Source organism: Tripterygium wilfordii, chromosome 19, assembly GCF_013401445.1.
Source record: "Tripterygium wilfordii isolate XIE 37 chromosome 19, ASM1340144v1, whole genome shotgun sequence".
NCBI classification, from domain to species: domain Eukaryota; kingdom Viridiplantae; phylum Streptophyta; class Magnoliopsida; order Celastrales; family Celastraceae; genus Tripterygium; species Tripterygium wilfordii.
Window position 1 is genome coordinate 4,959,479 of NC_052250.1, and position 21,273 is coordinate 4,980,751.

At 38.7% G+C, this 21,273-nt stretch overlaps 1 protein-coding gene across 1 annotated transcript; it reads right to left on the bottom strand.

Moving 5' to 3' along the window:
- Positions 1–327: 327 nt before the first annotated feature.
- Positions 328–15,100, bottom strand: LOC119985509. The gene is made up of 9 exons (XM_038829799.1): positions 15,011–15,100; positions 14,702–14,839; positions 13,466–13,924; positions 11,357–12,022; positions 8,094–10,373; positions 1,472–1,476; positions 951–1,263; positions 698–851; positions 328–332 (listed from the first exon to the last, which is right to left on the bottom strand). The coding sequence occupies exons 1-9, from the start codon at positions 15,098–15,100 to the stop codon at positions 328–330; spliced, it is 4,110 nt and encodes a 1,369-aa protein (XP_038685727.1).
- Positions 15,101–21,273: the final 6,173 nt, after the last annotated feature.

Sequence of the window (21,273 nt, forward strand, 5' to 3'; positions counted from 1 at the left end):
TATATTTGTACAGAGGCATTCTCCAAGTTATGAGAAGATGCTGTCCAATTTTCAGCTTGATTTGTCGTTATGTGTGCTGTTGTTGTGTCATCTCCTTCTTGCCCTCACGCTTCGAGGGTTAGGGCATGACATGACATTTTTGCTATCGTCTGTTAGGACCATAGTACACTACGAACCCTTGTCGATCACAATCTGTTTTGTGATGCCGAACTGGTAGATGATGTTCATCCAAATGAAGGTATTCACTTCATCGTCCCTCATTTATTTGAATATTTTAGCTTTGACCCACTTCGTGAAGTAGTCTATAAGCACGAGAATGTACACTCGCTAGCCTGTGACGACCAAAAGTTTTCCCTCATTGTCCATTCTTCATCTTATAAATAGCAATGGGGTGAGTATAGGGTGGTACTTTTTAGAGGAAGGTGAAAAACTTGAGTAAATCCTTGGAACTTATCACAAAGCCGCTTGAAATTGGCAGCGTCTGCCCTCATAGTAGGCCATAAAATAACCACTTGTGTGGCACAATTCACCACATTTATACCTCTAGAGTGGTTCCTATATTCACCCTAATGAATCTTTGCAAGGATGAGACCACCTTGGGTGATGGTCAAACATCATAGTTGTGGACCCAAATAGGATTTCATATAGAGTTTGTTAGACAATCTGGAGATGAAGCTACTGAGAGTTGGGAATCTACCTGTTAACCGTTGGACATCCTTTCTACGTTTTGTTGAGGGGATGTTAAGTGCAGATTGGATCTGCCCTAGATTGGCCTCGGATGCCTTCTTAGTGACCATATATCTAACAAAAATTTCAGCCAATACTCCAAAAGAAAATTTGGCAGGATAAAGCTTCATGTTGTATTTGCAATGTACATTGAATGTTTTTTACAAATGCACAAGGTGATGTTACGCTACGAAGGGTTTTACCAACATATCATCAATGTAGACCTCCATTGTGTCTCCCAACAAATCAATGAAGATCTTGTTGACAAGACGTTGGTGTGTTGAACCTGCATTTTTTAAACCAAATGCAGTCTTCTCCTTGTCGTTCGGATGCATGAGTATTTGATCGTAATTGGAGAAGGCATATGTGAAGTGGAGTAGTTCATGACCTGTAGTAGAGTCAACCAATATGTTTACATAAGGAAGTGGCGAAAGGGACTTTAGGGCATGCTTGTTAAAGTCGGTGAAGTCAATATAGGCCCTCCACTTGCCATTTTTTTCACGATGGCAACATTGACTAGGCAATCCAGGTACTGTACTTCTCAAATGGAGCCGATGTCAATCAATTTTTTGTATTTCATTGTTGACAATATGATTTCACTCGAAGGCAAACTTTCTCCTCTTCTGCCTCATTTAGGTGTAACCTGGGTCGACATTGAAGTCTAAGTATTGCAACTTCTCGGTCGATCCTTGTCATGTCGATGTGTGACTAAACGAAGCATTCATGGTTCTGAGTAAGGAATTACATTATCTGCGACCAAAGTTCACAGTCCAGGAGAGCTCTAATATGGACTTTGTGGTCAAGGTACTCTAGATGCATTTGTATATCATCCAACTTTTTCGTGTTAAGTGGGTCCTGATCGATTGTGTCGACCGAACTGGTTAAGTGTTGTAATTGCTATAAGTCTTTTGTTTTGCTCTTCAACGCACTGGTGTAACAATTGCACGAGGTAAGCTACTCTATCTTGATTTCCTTAACTCCCCACTTAGTAGGGAAACACATCAATTGATGGTATGTTGACGGAATAACCTTCAATTTATGGATCCATGGCAACACGACGAAGTTGGTGTTCAGGTTCATCCCTTCAATATAGATTAGCAAGGTGATCTCTTAGAGGTTAGAGGACCTGCTCGCTACTAAAGCGAACTAATATGGTGGGTTCGGCCAATGATATGGGATTTGTCAATCCCCATCGCTTTCAAGCAACTCAAGAAAAGTACATTCTTCGAACTATCATTTTCAACCAAGACGCGCTTGATGTCATAATTAGCGACAGGGAAAGAGAATTATAGGTGCATTATGATGTGGATTTAGCAGCCTTATGGCTTCATGATCGGTGAAGCTTATAATTTTTTCATAAGGTGGGGACAAAAGTGTCTGTCGATCGAAGCTCCTTGTTTACTACCTTTTGAGCATTCCTTTTGGCGGTTAATTGAGATATGCCGCGTATCTTGGATCCACCGATGATGATGCCTAAGGTTCTGGTTGTCTCAGGATGTTGAGATTGTTAGCGTGAGTCAACCAAAGTTAATTTACTTGTGTTCCAAGAATATTTTGGTATTGTCGCAACCAGGGTCACGACGCGGACCGGCGATCAAAGGATGAAAAATGATTTAGAGTCGCCACCAATTGATTTAAGCGCAATTGGACACTAAAAAAAAAAAAAAAAAAATAGTCTACGAATCAGAGAATAGGTAAGGGGGTCTATTGAGTGTGGGGAAGGTGTTAGGCACCCCACGACTCCCTAAAAGGTTACCTAGATCGATCTATGTGCTTTTTCTTGAAAAGTTATTTGTCCAATATAAATGATATTTTGATTTGAAAAGATAACATAATTAAAGCATAGGCAGGAGCTGAATGTCATCAAGTCCTCCTCCTAATTAACTTCAATTTAGTTACCATTATGTTTTCGAGTACAAATGATACATTAATTTGAAGAGATAACATAATTAAAGCCTAGGCAGGAGCTGAATGTCATCAAGTCCTCCTCCTAATGAACTTTAATTTAGGTATCTGGTAAATTAATTTATCATTGTATTTAGAAATACAAATGATACTTTAATTTGAAAAGATAACGTAATTAAAGCCTAGGCAGGAGCTGAATGTCATCAAGTCCTCCTCCTAATGAACTTTAATTTAGGTATCTAGTAAATTAAATTACCATTTACATTTTGTTTAAATAAGGATAGCACAATTAAAGTCTAGGCAGGAGCTGAATGTCATCAAGTCCTCCTCCTAATTAACTTTAATGTAGTATTCATTAATTTGTTTATGTGAAAATTTGGTAAAGACGCGGTTGTTGAATTGACGGATTTGCGGAAAATGATCTATGCATACAATTCTAATATCCATTCTAAACATGCATCCTAAACTAATAATCCCTAACATGCATACTAATCAATTTAACTATGCATAAATATAAATTACACTACTCTACACTACTTCCATTATTTTTCCACTATCCTATTACATGGCTTACATTTACAAAGATATATACAAATGAAAACAAGATAACAATATATAAATAATAAAAATTACAAATTACAAATACAAATATGACCACGGAGTCCGGTCCATTACTTAAGCCCAATCCAATCTCAAAATATATGTTTCGGCCCAAATGAAGTCAAGTCCGGCCCAAGCGGAGTCGAGCCCGATCCACATTCAAAATTCAACAAGAGGAAGGGTTAAAGTTGTACTCAAATGCCTTAAAAATTCATTATCAAATTAAGTGCGTATGCATCATAAACATATAAACAAACACATATATTCAAATACACCTACACAAATATACAAAACGAGATGTGTGCATACAAACACAGATACTGAATATATATATATATATATATATATATATATATATATATATATATATATTTATATATATTCACACACATACACACTGTATATATATATATGCGTGCACTACATATATATGCACATACCCACACACATATACACACACCCACTACATATATATATATATATATACACACTGCACACCTATATATACATACACTATACATATATATACACACACTGTATATACATATACATGCGCATATAAACACACATATATATACAAAAACCAATATATGTATACACACCCCATATATATACACACTGTACTGCATATACCTTATATATGTATATATATTATATATATATATATATATACACACACTGTATACATGCATAAACCGGCATATATACATATATGATCATCAAAACTCAGCCTATATACATATACAAATAAGGGTATCCAAAGCCACAAGAATCAAATCCATACATGCTTCAGAGGAATGGCACCCATGTAAATGGAACTCCAAAATAGTAGAGTCATGTATAGACTATCATTCCCAAATATGGGATCCAAAACACATTGGAAAGAAATCAATGAAATAAAACCAGGTTTGGGTTAAATTGTGAACGAATCATTACTGCTAGAACAAACCCAAAAGTAAACAAGAGTGCACATGTAGTGTTTAGAGACCAGAAACCAGAACCAAAAATGACACCAAAGAAGATAGTAGAGAAGTTGAAAAAGATGCCGAGTAATGCCTTTCTTCTTTGTATCCGGCACTCCCTTGCTATTGACTTCCTTCTCCTCTGTTCAACCTCTCTTTTTCCTCTTTTCGTTTCTTTTTGCCCTCCGTTCTCCCGATCTATCCTTTTTGTGTCTTTACCGTGATTTCTCCACTCTTTCCTTCTATTTTCAATCTCTCAAAACCCTTTCCTTTTTCTTTTGTTTTTTCTCCCCTGTTTTCTCTCACGGCGACTTCCCCTTTTCCTCCCTGTTTTCTTTCTCTGCCGGCTACTTTTTCTTTTCTCCTCTTCCCTTTGTGCCCCCGATTCCCCTTTGTTTCCTTTTTTTCCCCATTTAATTGTGCGGCTGCCACTCTTTTTAAACTATCTCTATTTCAAAAAAATCCCAAAATGCCCCCAAAAACCCTATTTTCCTCTCCTTCTCTCAAACCCTCAAGACTTACATTTTTGTCTTTTCCTTATTTTTGTGAAACCCTAATAAAAGAACCACCTTTCCCTCTTAAGGATTTTCTTTATTATTTATTTAATTTTCCTATTTTTTAGATATTTTCTAGGGTTTAGTTATATTGGGTTTGGGTTGAAATTTTTATGGGCTTATGGTCCAAGAAATAGGCTTTAGGATTTTTTGCATGCTTGTGGGTCCAAGAAACAGGCTTTGAATTTTTTGTGAGATTACGGGCTCCAGAACGGGCTTTTGAATTATTATTATTATTATTGTATTTTTCAATTTTTTAATTTTGTTTAATTTTTCCTATTTTTAATTTTTAATTAAATTTTTTTTTTGGGGCCAGACGAAAACCGGGTACTACAGCTGCCCCCCTTTGTATGTCTTTTATGAAATAAAAGACAAACAAAGGTGTAGTCAACCGAGTTTCGTACGGGAACTGAAATACGCGGGATCACTGTGGCCAATCCCGGCTTGGCCAACTGTTTGTGCAAGAAAATAAAGGGCACGGGATCACAAGGCCATTCCCGGCTTGGCCAAACGTTGGTGCGAAAAAAATAAAGGGCACGGGATCACAAGGTCATTCCCGGCTTGGCCAAATGTGTGTGCAGAAAAATAGAGGGCACGAGATCACAAGGCCATTCCCGGCTTGGCCAAATGTTTGTGCAGAAAAATAGAGGGCACGGGATCACAAGGCCATTCCCGGCTTGGCCAAATGTTGGTGTAGAAAAATAAAGGGCACGGGATCACAAGGCCATTCCCTGCTTGGCCAAATGTTTGTGCAGAAAAATAAAGGGCACGGGATCACAAGGCCATTCCCGGCTTGGCCAAATGTTTGTGCAGAAAAATAGAGGGCACGGGATCACAAGGCCATTCCCGGTTTGGCCAAATGTTTGTTTGAATTTATGCAAGAAAATATCCCTGAATGTATGAATGCAATGAAGAAAATTGTATTTTCTTTTATTCTTATCATTTTGAAAATTTGATTTTGGTTAATTGTCGTAAGCACCATCACCCCTATCATCCTACAATCATCCATCATGAGAAGACTGCATCTTTTGATTCCACCCTATCTTCAATCTGCCATGTTACGCTTATGCTTGTATCTTTCATCATCTTTTTGTCTGGTCTTTCCATCGATTTGCTGCTTCCATCTTATTTCCATCAAATCCGACATACCTTTAATGCCAAACCAAAGCTTTTCGGCTCCAGAATCTCTTGGGCCCCACTATGTCTTTTAACGTCATTTAATTTCTTTTAACTCTCTTAAAATTAAGAACACCACAATCTCTCAGGCTCCACCATGCCTTTTAGCACCATTTAATTTCTTTTAGCTCCTTTTCATTCAAGAACACCAAAATCTCTTCGGCTCCACCATGCCTTTTAGCGTCATTTAATTTCTTTTAGCTTCTTTACAGTCAAGAACATCAAATCTCTCAAGTTCCTACTAAGAACAATGTCCTAATACACTTGTCATGATTCTTTTATTACTTCACTTAACTTCCAAATAAATTCAATAGTATGGCAATGCTTGTACTACACGAGATTTCTGAAGGCAAGATATATAAGCAATAAAATCGTGAAGAACACGAGCAATGAATAAGGAATTTGGAAATGAACTGAATAACCTCAGAGAATTTTATTTAGAATAAATAGATAACAGGAGAGACTGGTCGAGTATATATATGATTCAAGAGGGTTAGAAATAAAGGAAATAGCAGAAATTTTTACAGGATAATAAATGAGATAACTTTAATACCGCACAAAACTGCCCCAGTTTTGTGTGCCCCCATTTTGCAATTATTGAATCTGACTACTTCCATATGAAGCTTCTCCTTCATAGACTCATCATGCATACTCCTAAACATAACCAATTCACCTTTGTACAGCCTCGCTATCTGTCATTCATTGTATTTCCTTATATTCATCTCAAATCCTCGAAAGGCCTCTGCCTCCTTCCCCTTAGTTGTTTTCACCACACCTTTCTGATCTCAATATTATTTGAAGCTCCCAGGAAGAGTTTTCACTTTAGTAGAGACTTTCCTATTTTCCCTAATCTTTGCCTGAAGCGCCCACGAGGGGTTTTCACTTCAGCAGGATTTTTATTGCTCTAATTTTGCCTAGACCGCCCTGTCGGGTTTTCAATCTAGCGAGCTTTTAACTCTAATTTTTGCCTAGATCGCCCTTTCGGGTTTTCAATCTAGCGAGTTTTTTTTTTTTTTTTTTTTTTTAACTCTAAATTTTGCCTAGACCGCCCTTTCGGGTTTTCAATCTAGCGAGTTTTTTTTCTTTTTTTTTTCTATGGGTAATACTTTTTGATGGCGTCTGCATTCACCGGATTAGACAATTCTTCTCCATCCATTCTTGTCAAAATTAATGCACCCCCTTCAAAAGCTTTTTTCACCACATATGGTCCCTCATAGTTCGGTGTCCACTTTCCTCGGTGATCCTTTTGAGGTGGCAAAATCATTTTCAACACTAACTCTCCCTCCCTGAAACTGCGAGGTCGAACTTTCTTATTATGTGCTTTCATCAATCTTCTTTGATACAATTGCCCTTTACAAATTGCTCGTAATCTTCGTTCTTCAATCAAATTCAACTATTCATATCGCATTCGAGTCCATTCTGATTCTTCCAATCCTGCCTCCAGAACTACTCGAAGGGATGGAATCTCCACTTCGATAGGCAAAACCGCTTCCATGCCATACACCAAAGAGAAAGGAGTCTCCCCAGTAGATGTCCATATTGAGGTCCGGTAACCATATAGAGCAAAAGGAATCTTTTCATGCCAATCTTTGTAATTCTCTGTCGTCTTCCCAATGATCTTCTTGATATTCTTATTCGCCGCTTCGACAGCCCCATTCATCTTCGGACGGTAAGGAGTCAAATTATGGTGATAAATTTTGAACTGGTCACAAAAATCCTTCACCATTTTGCTATTGAAATTCGTGCCATTATCAGTGATAATTCTTTCTGGGACTCCATATCGACAAACAATCTCTTTCCTCAAAAACCGAACAACCACGCTACTCGTCACATTAGAATACGAAGCAGCCTCCACCCACTTGGTAAAATAATCAATAGCAACCAAAATGAAACGATGCCCATTAGAAGCCTTTGGCTCAATTGGACCAATGACATCTAATCCCCACATTGAAAAAGGCCATGGTGATGTCAACACATGCAATGGATTAACTGGAACATGTGTTATGTCTGCATAAATCTGACACTTGTGGCATCTGTTTGCATAACTTATACAGTCCCTCTCCATGGTTAACCAATAATACCCTGCACGTATAATCTTCCTTGCCATTGCATATCCACTGGAATGAGTCCCACATATTCCTTCATGAATTTCCTCCATAATTAGTTTAGCCTCCGCCATATCGACACAACGCAAGAAAACTACCCCATCATTCCTTTTATAAAGCACATTTCCATTCAAGAAGAAAGATCCCGCCAATCTCCGGATGGTGCGCTTATCATTCTCTGATGCCCCTGATGGATATTCTTTCTTTTCAATGTACTGTTGGATATCATGATACCACGGTTTACCATCAGGCTCTCCCTCTAAATTTGAACAGTAACCTCGAATTTCTCGTTTCTCAATTTTAATTAGTTGCACTTCCCCTTTTGGGTCTACATCAAACATTGCCGCCAAAGTTGCCAAAGCATCTGCTATTTGATTTTCTTCCCTGGGGATATGATCAAACTCAATCCAATCAAAAAACTTGACTAACTTTTTGATATGTTGGTAATATGGAATGAGCTTGTCATCTTTAATTTCCCACTCATCATTCAATTGCCTAATCACCAACTGTGAGTCACCATAGACCTGTAGCCTCCTAATCCTCATATCGATAGCAGCTTGAATTCCCATCGTACATGCTTCATACTCAGCCACATTGTTAGTACATTCGAAATACAACTTAGCTGTAAACGGGATAATATTCTCATCAGGTGATATTAACACTGCACCAATTCCACATCCCATGATATTAGAAGCCCCATCGAACAACATAGTCCATTTTGCCAAATCCCTCTGATTCCCCTCTTCTATCGACACAGTCATGACATCAATATCTGGAAACTTCAAATCCATAGACTGAGTATCATCAATTGCTCCATCTGCCAAATAATCTGCTATTGCACTCCCTTTGATTGCCTTCTGTGTAACATACAAAATATCATATTCTGATAACAGCATCTGCCATTTTGCTATTCTCCCTGAAAGAGAAGGTTTCTCAAAAATGTATTTGATAGGGTCCATTCTGGAAATCAACCACGTCGTATGATAAAGCATGTATTGTCTAAGCCGATGTGCAGCCCAAACCAAAGAGCAACACGTTTTCTCCAACATCGAATAATTTGCTTCACAACTAGTAAACTTCTTGCTTAAGTAATAAATGGCATGCTCTATCCTTCCCGATGAATCATGCTGTCCAAGCACACATCCCATCGAACTATCTGAGACAGTCAAATAGAGAATAAGCGGCCTGCCAGCTACAGGAGGCATCAACACTGGAGGACTTTTCAAGTATTGCTTGATCTTTTCGAATGCAATCTGACAATCTTCGTTCCACTCAGTAGAGTTACTCTTCCGCAATAATTTAAAGATAGGTTCACAAGTAGCTGTCAACTGTGAAATGAATCTGGCAATGTAATTTAACCTTCCCAAGAAACCCCTAACTTCCTTTTCTGTCCGAGGGGGTGGCATCTCCAAGATCGCCTTCACTTTATCAGGATCTACCTCAATTCCTTTCCTGCTTACAATAAAACCTAATAACTTCCCCGAGGTCGCCCCAAATGTGCACTTAGCTGGATTCAACTTCAATTGATGCTTCCTTAATCGATCAAACAACTTCTGGAGATTCACAATATGATCTTCATCTTCTTTGGATTTTGCTATCATATCATCGACATATACTTCAACTTCTCTATGCATCATGTCATGAAACAAAGTGACCATGGCTCGTTGATAAGTAGCACCGGCATTCTTCAGACCAAACGGCATGACTTTATAGCAAAAGGTTCCCCAGAGGGTAATGAAAGTCGTTTTCTCACGATCCTCTGGTGCCATCTTGATCTGATTGTAACCCGAAAATCCATCCATGAAAGAGAAAGTTGAATGTCTAGCTGTATTATCCACTAAAACATCGATATGGGGAAGCGGAAAATTATCCTTCGGGCTTGCACGATTGAGATCTCTATAATCTACACACATCCGCACTTTTCCATCCTTCTTGGGAACAGGTACAATATTTGCCACCCATTCAGGGTATCTAGCCACTGCTAAAAAACCAGCATCGAACTGCTTCTTCACTTCATCTCTTATCTTCAAAAGCATATCTGCTTTTAATCTCCTTAGCTTTTGTTTCACTGGAGTACATTCTGGAATCAATGGTAACTTGTGAACAACAATACTTGTATCAAGACCGGGCATGTCCTGATAAGACCATGCAAAGACATCCTGGTAACTATGCAACAAATCTATCAATTTCTTCTTATTCTCTCCTTCGAAGGCAGCTCCTACCTTAACCTCCTTTTTCTCCGTCTCAATTCCCAAATTAACAACTTCAGTTATCTCTTGATGCGGCTTTATTAGTTTCTCTTCCTGATTGACTTGTCTTAACATTTCCGGTAAAATCTCAATTTCTTCCTCTATTTCATAGTTAGATTCAACATTGCTAATGGGTGCATCAAAATCTGGTTCATTAAGTTCGTCATCTTCGTTATCATCATTTTCAATCCTGTGAAAGAAATGAATAAAAATGGTTTTGAGAATGGAGAACCAAAACTTAAATGGAAATGGAGAAACATGAATATGGATGACTGTCAAAAGACTTTCATTTCATGGAAAAGGGAATATGTACAAAGAGTTGAACATGCAATCGCCATACTATAAGATTTATTGAAAGCAAAGTAAAGCATGCTCATTACAAAAGACCCAAACGAAGGCCGTGAGCTGGGCCCACGATGGTAGTGCACTCGGGATTACTCTTGCAGGTTCTTGAGAGATACTGGGAGCTCCAGACTGGTCTAGTTGCCTAATTTGAAATTTGAAGGACGCGAGATGACAAAGCAAGGTCTAGCAGCTGAACTCTGTTCCTCTTCCACCACAGCAACTTGGAACTCCTCAAACTGATCACATATATTTGTCAAAATTGCCCCAGTTACATCAGTCGAGTTTCCAACTGGCAGTTTTCCAAAAACTGCCCCAGTATCAGCCAAACTTATCTTGTTCTGCATCCCTCCATACACAAAACTGTCATAAAGCCAAGGAATCGATTTCTTTTCGACTTCCAGCTCCTTTCCTTCCAGACGAGCAAACCTCTTCGCCTGCTTTTCTGCTTGTGCACGGTTCTTGTCAACTCTAGTTGGCTTATAACCCAAACCCCAACGTTCTGGATGTTTCACCATTTCTACTGGCTTCTTAATTCCTTGTTGATTCTTACCTAGTCCTTCTCCCGGGCGAAACCCCTTTTTCAACATACATTTCGCTACATTCTTCGTAACCTTGGATATTTGTGGCTTTAAAGGAGAAAGTCCTTCCTTCACATAGCTAGCACTAGCAATTTCAAAAGATTGGAATGAACTCTCAATCCCTTCTGTCGGAGCATCAATAGGAGAATTATTAGACAAATTAGCAACCATCCATTCTGACTGGCCCTTTACTATATAAACCCTTCCATCATGAACAAACTTGAGCATCTGATGCAATGATGAGGGAACGACTCCTGCAGTATGAATCCAAGGTCGTCCCAACAAGCAACTGTAGGTTGGTGAGATATCCATTACCACAAATGGTACATTGAAAGTTACGCTTGCAACTTGTAAAGGTATTTCAATTTCTCCCATAATCTCTCTACGTGTTCCGTCGAATGCCCTTACTACCATCGGCATTGGTCTTAAATAAGATCTGTCAATCGGCAATTTTTCAAAAGTCTCCTTTGGTAAAATATTGAGCGATGACCCATTATCCACCAAAATACTTGCTAATTCCTTTCCACGACACATGGCTGAAATATGCAAAGCTTTGTTGTGCCCTATCCCTTCAGGCGGAATATCATCCTCAGTAAAGGACAACAAATGGGACGCCAACACATTTCCCACAATGCCATTAAAAGAGTCTGTAGGAATCTTGTCTGATACATACGCCTGATTTAACATTCTCATCAAGACTTGTCGATGCGGTTCAGAACTCATTATCAACTCCAAGATCGAAATCTTTGCAGGGGTTTTCTTCAATTGATCCACTATCATGTACTCACTCTGCCGAATAATTTTCAGGAACTCCTGGACTTCCACATCAGTTACAACTTTCTTTTTCTCCTCTGGGCGTACAAAAAGACTTTCTTCTGGAATAGAACCTGATCCTTCAACTTCAGGTATTGCTTTCCCTTTTCTTTTGCGTTCAGCTTCAAGATCCACTACCGGATTCCCTTCTGGATCATTTCTCGTGTAACATCTCCCACTCCGGGTAACTCCACTAACACCAGAAATATTATCTACCATTTCTCCTTGCTTTCCTCTAACTTCAGCCTCATAATTCCATGGCACAGCCTTGTCATTCTTGTACAAAGGATCTATCTGTGGTTTGAATGGCCCAACTGGCGGCGCATCTTCCACATAATACTGCAAGATAAATTGCGGAGCATGGTTCGGCCTAGGCCCTTGATAATATCCTCCTATAACACTGACTTCATTTGATTGGCCTTTCACCTCAAACTTTATTATCTTCAAATCCATTAACTCTTGTACCTTCTCCTGAAAGCCACAACAATTCTCAATAGCATGTCCCTTTTGTCCTCTATGGAACTCACAAGTCTTCATGTCATCAAAAAGTCCACGTTGAATGGGCGTATCCACTGCCACTTCCTCAACTAATCCTTCTTTCCTCAACACCATAAACAACTGGCCCAACGGCATTGCAATCTCTGATACCCATCTTTTTGTAGCACAAAATTCTTCAATGGCATTCACCCCCTCTTTCTCATGATTAGGCAATGGATTGTTGTTGACATTTGGTTTATTGATTGCACTAAGATCCAGCCATTTCGCTTCAATCATCCCCTGGACTATCCTTTTGAACTGTAAACATCCTTCAGTTGAGTGCCCGGGTGTACCTCCATGATATAAGCATGTAGCATTAGGATCATACCAATGGGGATATGGAGGTTGGTGGACCCGTCCCGGAACAGGAGCCACTGCTCCTTGCGCTTGAAGTTTCGTGAAGCATTCAGCATAAGTTATGGGCAAAGGATCAAAATGCTCAATAGGCCTTTTGGGTCTTTGGTTTTGGAAATTTGGACGAGGGTTTTGGTAAGTGTTTGGGTTTTGAAAATTTTGGTAAGTGTTTGGGTTTTGGAAGTTTTGGTAAGTGTTTGGGTTTTGCGAGTATTGATTGGGTGATGGTGTATTGAATCGGGGTGGATAAGGATTTTGGTCGTGGGTATGATTATAGTAGGCTCCTGGGCTTGACATTCTCGGGGCATTGCTTCTAGGGCGATAATCTGAAGTAGGCACACCATAAACAGCTGGATTTGAATCAAAATTCACAGAATGCACTTCCGCCTTCTTGCCTTTACTTGCTTTAGCCGGGTCTGATTTATCAAGGGTGGGATAATACAGAGTACCTCTCTTCATGCACCGTTCAACTCGTTCGCTTGCTTGTATCATATCAGCCAAGTTATTATGGCCACCTCCCGCCAAATTAGAAGTATAAGGCTCCTGAAGAGCATCAATGAAAGCGTTCAACAAATCTTTTTCTGAAAGGGGCGGAATTATCTGGGCTGCCAAATCCCTCCATCGACGGGCAAATTCCCTAAAGCTTTCCCCACTCTTCATTGTTGTGTTCTGCAGATCGTAAATGGTAGGGATCTTTTCTTCATTATGCTTATACTGCTTCATAAACATTTCAGCCAAATCCTCCCACGAAGCTACTGATGAAGGGTTAAGGGTATTGAACCACCTTTGAGCTGCCCCAGTCAGACTATCTTGGAAATAATGCATCAACACTTTCTCATCGCTTGCATATGGCTGCATGCGTCGACAATACATCGTTAAATGATCCAAAGGGACTCCAGTGCCATCAAACAAACTGAATTTTGGTAGTACAAAGTCATGTGGAACATTCAAATTCTTCACCAAGCACAAATTGGCTGGGTTCAGCATCCCTACAGCATTGAAACCCTCCATGGCTCTTAATCTCTTCTCTAACTTCTTAATAGCATCCATTGAGCTACTTTCTTCATTCTGGACTCCCTCAGTTACTACCCCACCAATAAAAGTTCCCGCGGTATCAGCACCAACTGGGAAAGGATTCTCATGCCCAGGAGAATCAACTTGATGAATGTAAGCTGGGTTCTGAGTCGTTGCCTGTTGAGAAATATATTGATGCTGGTGTAAACCTGGCAAAGATTGGTTACGGACAGGAGTGAACCCGGGTGGGTAAACCGGTACTTCTTGGTGCAAATGATTCTCAGGAACCTCTGGTGTTTCAGAATTTTCAACTACTCCCTTTCCTTTCATCAGCAACGCCATATTCTTCATTAATAGGGCCATTTGCTCTTTCAGTTCAGCTATGTCCTGATTCTGACTATGCTCACCCATTTCCTGCTCCATATTTTGAATAATTCTTGATTGTAGGCGAGTCCGATAGGGGTGTCGATGGTGCTTCTTGGGCGCTATGATTATTTATGATTTTTCTGTGCATTATGAAAACAACAACATTAGTTCTCATTTATTTTAATTTAAAGATGCGCATGCATGTGATTATTATTTATGCAAGTCCTAAGAAATCTTTGCAACCCAAGAAAATAATATTGGCAAAATATCATTCCATTCAAAATATTGTAGCTCGAATTGTTTACATCTTTACTCATCATCAATCTCAATAACATCAGAATTAGCTGACTGCGTTTGAAATATCTTCTCCCTAAGTACATACAAGTCTTTGTGTAAATCTGTCAAAAACAAGGAAACCCCAGCCAATTCCGGCGCCTTAAATGCCCGATTTACTTTCAGATCTTGTACCCGTTTTTCATAGCTGTGAGCCCATTCTGATAATTGCAATGCTCGACTCATAATTAACCTGATCTTGTCCTCTGTGCCTTGTTGCTTCTGTTGAAATTCATTCAATTCGTCATGTAAGAAATCATTCTGTTGATTCAATTCTTCTACCTCCGCCTCTTTTTGCTGAATGAAATCTTCATCTGCCTCATACAACTTCTGGAATTTTTGACTTTCTGAAAAGGCATACTCCATTTGTTATTTCAGAGAGTTGATCTCCACCTTATTCCTCTTTAACTTATCAACTTTGTCAACTATCTCCTTCTTAGCATTGTAGCTTAACTCCTCCAATGTCACAATTGTTCCCTTCATTTGAGTAATTTCCTTTTGCGCCTCTTGAAGTTCTCCTTTCATACTGCTCACTTGCTCCTTCATCTTGGTATACTCTTCCTGAAGATTGCCCCTTTCTTTTTCCATTTGCAAATCTTCTTGCAGCTTCATTTTCTTGCTCTTGACAAACTCAGCTTTCATCCTTCTAAACTTTCCTTTATACTTTTTATATTTCTCAGTCATAGTTTGCAGCATTTTCCACATTATCTTCGCCTCTTTGCCAGGATATCCAGATGGTCCTCTAATCATTTCATCATCACTTGATGTGTCCTCCATCTGTAAATCTCCATCCATTTCCTGAATTTCTTCTTCCACCATTACTCCTGCACCTCTGTCTAGGACAAAATCTGGATAAGAAACCCTTCCATCTTCATCTTCTTCCTCAATGACCTCCTTGAGTATGGCTTCATTTTCCTGAGAATGCTTTTCTTCCCCATTATCTCTTCCACCTAACTTTCCTTTTCCTTTCCTTCGTCCCTCATCAGACATATCATAATCTGTATAAGATTTTCCTCTTTTTGCATGCCATGCCTTGTACTGAACAGTTCCATAAATATTTCGCGGACCTTTTCTTACTCCTTGAGGGGTACTCCAAGCCTCCACTATCTTTCGTACTAACGCCTTTGCTTTTTCCTCTTCAAGAGAGAATTCAAACTCCTTCAACTGAAAAGTGACTGGTCTACATGGATTCCCACCTATTTGTTGGAGAAACATGGCTGGTGCCTGACTTGTAATTCCCCAAGGGCCTATAAGTGGAACCCAATCGAAATCACCGCACCTATAAATCAATCCGTCTGTTTTATGCCATGGGGCTCTCATGTATACCTTCTTTTCATCCAAACTAGACAAAAAACAACTCCACTTCTCCATTGAAGGCTTTAAAGGCTGCAATCTTGCCTTTTCGAAATCACTAATAGGATCCCTCAACTGACAATCATCTTTTTGGAACTGCACAAAAGGTGCCCCAACTGTCTTGTCATACTTTAGGTGACTAATAAGCCAGATCCCAAGCAACTGAGCACACCCAATAAACCTCCCTTCCGTAGAAACACGACAGTGATTAAGGGACCGGAAAGTCTCACATAATATGGCAGGCACTGGAGTCGCTTGATGCTTAACATGATTAACCATCTTAATCACACCTCTATCTATATTCCCACCAGCACATGGAAAAATCACGGTACCATATATGACAATTGCAAAAGCAAGTCGTCCTTCTTCCTTGTGGAAATTCTCTTTAGCAAAATTCATCAATATTTCTTCTGGAAAAGTCCACCTTGCACCCTTTGTACTTCCCATTTCTTTAATCTTCTTCACTGGTAAACCCAAAAGCTTAGAGATAACTGCTTCTGCAAAAGTTTTTTCTCCTGGGTTATAGATTTTATTAGCGTGCAAGGTGTACCCCAATAATTCGGCATACTCTTCCATCAATGGTGATAAATCTATTGACCCAAAAGTGAAGCAACGGTATGCTGGATCCCAATACTGCATAGCCGCCTTCAGGAGAGTTACTGGCGTCTGGATAGTCAACAGATGATCAATTCTCCCAAACATACTCCTAAACGCTTTCTTTGTATTCATATCCTGCTTCTGCCAAAACTCAAGCAAAGGTTCCGGTGCTCGAGTCTGGAATGAAACCTTCTTCACTGGTCTCAACGACTGATCTTCTTTCAAACTATCTCCCAACTCTTCTTGTAGCTTTTCTAACTTGTCTCTGATTTCTACTGGATCACCCAACTCCACCGTGCTTGTTCCTATGGGCTTGATCATTCTGCCAATATTATCTAGTTAGATTGCAAAGATGTGCTCTAACGTGTATGCATGATCAATGATAAAGAAAGAAAAAGAAAAACAATCATGGATATTAACCTGCACAGGCTAGGTTAGGATACAAGCAAAACAATATACGAGAGGGAATAAGTTACACCAAAAATAATGAGCATGATTAAGGCATATAACAAGAAATACGGCATAGTATGGACATGTGAAATAAATAGTTAGGGATAGAGATGCCCCCTTTTGTTCCTAAAATGGGTAATACCGCCTAAAAATGTCTGGAGGTTTAGGACCATGACTACGATTTATCTATGGTGCATATGGGTGGTTTAGCTAACTAATCACGAGGTCTCTGGATCAGGTGGCTTTTGCTCCATTGGATCACAAAAGCCCATCCCTTAATGTCATAAGAGGACGTCAATCCAGGAAGGTGTCTTCCCCCACCCATACAGGGAAGTGAATCCCATGAAAGTGGTAGGTCAACCTTCACTAATCACTAAGTAACCCGGGTATAGGGTTATGTGTGTGTAGTGATATGTGAATGTGTGTGTGGGGGCATATAAACCAATATCCCTAACATTTAAATTCCACAAAGCCCATATCTGATGAAGAAATCTACAACATTGAACAAATCCATCAAATTCTTCAAATTTAATATACAAATACAAATAGAAACTAACATAAAAACTATACAAGAAAAGCACAAAAATCAATCACACAGGCTCAACCCCTTTGGTATAAAAACCGATATCCCCAGCAGAGTCGCCAGTTGTCGCAACCGGGGTCACGACGCGGACCGGCGATCAAAGGATGAAAAATGATTTAGAGTCGAAAAAAAAAAGTCTACAAACCAGAGAATAGGTAAGGGGGTCTATTGAGTGTGGGGAAGGTGTTAGGCACCCCACGACTCCCTAAAAGGTTACCTAGATCGATCTATGTGCTTTTTCTTGAAAAGTTATTTGTCCAATATAAATGATATTTTGATTTGAAAAGATAACATAATAAAAGCATAGGCAGGAGCTGAATGTCATCAAGTCCTCCTCCTAATTAACTTCAATTTAGTTACCATTATGTTTTCGAGTACAAATGATACATTAATTTGAAGAGATAACATAATTAAAGCTTAGGCAGGAGCTGAATGTCATCAAGTCCTCCTCCTAATGAACTTTAATTTAGGTATCTGGTAAATTAATTTATCATTGTATTTAGAAATACAAATGATACTTTAATTTGAAAAGATAACGTAATTAAAGCCTAGGCAGGAGCTGAATGTCATCAAGTCCTCCTCCTAATGAACTTTAATTTAGGTATCTAGTAAATTAAATTACCATTTACATTTTGTTTAAATAAGGATAGCACAATTAAAGTCTAGGCAGGAGCTGAATGTCATCAAGTCTTCCTCCTAATTAACTTTAATGTAGTATTCATTAATTTGTTTATGTGAAAATTTGGTAAAGACGCGGTTGTTGAATTGACGGATTTGCGGAAAATGATCTATGCATACAATTCTAATATCCATTCTAAACATGCATCCTAAACTAATAATCCCTAACATGCATACTAATCAATTGAACTATGCATAAATATAAATTACACTACTCTACACTACTTCCATTATTTTTCCACTATCCTATTACATGGCTTACATTTACAAAGATATATACAAATGAAAACAAGATAACAATATATAAATAATAAAAATTACAAATTACAAATACAAATATGACCACGGAGTCCGGTCCATTACTTAAGCCCAATCCAATCTCAAAATATATGTTTCGGCCCAAATGAAGTCAAGTCCGGCCCAAGCGGAGTCGAGCCCGATCCACATTCAAAATTCAACAAGAGGAAGGGTTAAAGTTGTACTCAAATGCCTTAAAAATTCATTATCAAATTAAGTGCGTATGCATCATAAACATATAAACAAACACATATATTCAAATACACCTACACAAATATACAAAACGAGATGTGTGCATACAAACACAGATACTGAATATATATATATATATATTTATATATATTCACACACATACACACTGTATATATATATATGCGTGCACTATATATATATGCACATACCCACACACATATACACACACCCACTACATATATATATATATATACACACTGCACACCTATATATACATACACTATACATATATATACACACACTGTATATACATATACATGCGCATATAAACACACATATATATACAAAAACCAATATATGTATACACACCCCATATATATACACACTGTACTGCATATACCTTATATATATATATATTATATATATATATATATACACACACTGTATACATGCATAAACCGGCATATATACATATATGATCATCAAAACTCAGCCTATATACATATACAAATAAGGGTATCCAAAGCCACAAGAATCAAATCCATACATGCTTCAGAGGAATGGCACCCATGTAAATGGAACTCCAAAATAGTAGAGTCATGTATAGACTATCATTCCCAAATATGGGATCCAAAACACATTGGAAAGAAATCAATGAAATAAAACCAGGTTTGGGTTAAATTGTGAACGAATCATTACTGCTAGAACAAACCCAAAAGTAAACAAGAGTGCACATGTAGTGTTTAGAGACCAGAAACCAGAACCAAAAATGACACCAAAGAAGATAGTAGAGAAGTTGAAAAAGATGCCGAGTAATGCCTTTCTTCTTTGTATCCGGCACTCCCTTGCTATTGACTTCCTTCTCCTCTGTTCAACCTCTCTTTTTCCTCTTTTCGTTTCTTTTTGCCCTCCGTTCTCCCGATCTATCCTTTTTGTGTCTTTACCGTGATTTCTCCACTCTTTCCTTCTATTTTCAATCTCTCAAAACCCTTTCCTTTTTCTTTTGTTTTTTCTCCCCTGTTTTCTCTCACGGCGACTTCCCCTTTTCCTCCCTGTTTTCTTTCTCTGCCGGCTACTTTTTCTTTTCTCCTCTTCCCTTTGTGCCCCCGATTCCCCTTTGTTTCCTTTTTTTTCCCCATTTAATTGTGCGGCTGCCACTCTTTTTAAACTATCTCTATTTCAAAAAAATCCCAAAATGCCCCCAAAAACCCTCTTTTCCTCTCCTTCTCTCAAACCCTCAAGACTTACATTTTTGTCTTTTCCTTATTTTTGTGAAACCCTAATAAAGGAACCACCTTTCCCTCTTAAGGATTTTCTTTATTATTTATTTAATTTTCCTATTTTTTAGATATTTTCTAGGGTTTAGTTATATTGGGTTTGGGTTGAAATTTTTATGGGCTTATGGTCCAAGAAATAGGCTTTAGGATTTTTTGCATGCTTGTGGGTCCAAGAAACAGGCTTTGAATTTTTTGTGAGATTACGGGCTCCAGAACGGGCTTTTGAATTATTATTATTATTATTGTATTTTTCAATTTTTTAATTTTGTTTAATTTTTCCTATTTTTAATTTTTAATTTTTTAATTTTTAATTAAATTTTTTTTTTTTTTTGGGGCCGGACGAAAACCGGGTACTACAGGTATCTTTAATTGATTTGTTTCCTACGGGAGATTTATTTCCAACGGGAACTTCTCTTTGTAATAGTATTTATATCCTCCTTGAGAGAAAATAATAGTTAACGATTTCTACAATTTATCATGGTATCGGAGCAAGTTATGCTTAGCCTCTCCCTCCTTGAAAACCCTAGCCTCCATATGCCTCTTCCTCAACCCTTGCTCTTCTAATTTGCTATCTTCACATAAACGTGTAGTCTTGAAACAAAAGACTCCACCAAAACACCATGTCGGATGTCATACCAGCTGGAACGGTCGTTCCTGAGGTGAGTTCGACATCTTCCTCTTCTAACCCAACTGAATCTTTTGGCATGAATTCCTTACCGTTTAGCTTCAAGCTGAATAACACCAACTACAAAATTTGGTCAAGGATGATGGAGGTCCATGCTGCAGGTTTAAATAAACTTGGTTACCTGAACGGCAAGACTCCGGCGGTCGATGTAGACGATCCTGGCCACTTGAAGTGGACTACCGAAGATGCGATGGTTCGTGGTTGGTTGTTAAAAACCATGGAGAGAGAATTACTCGAATTATTCATTGATTTACCAACAGCAAAGGATATTTGGCTCAGTGTTACCCAGATGTTCTTTGATGGGGCAGATGAATCCCAATACTAAGAGTTGCGTTGTAAGGCAACAAGAACAAGGCAGAATGGACGTCAGGTAAATATCTACTTTGCTGAATTAAAAAGTGTTTGGCAGGAGATGGATAAACGGAGCCCAAACAGAACGGTCTGTGCTACTGATGTCAAGACCCAGAGTGATAATCTCCAACAAGATCGGGTATATGACTTTCTTGCAAGTCTTGATGAGATCTTTGATTCAACTTGAGGTGAT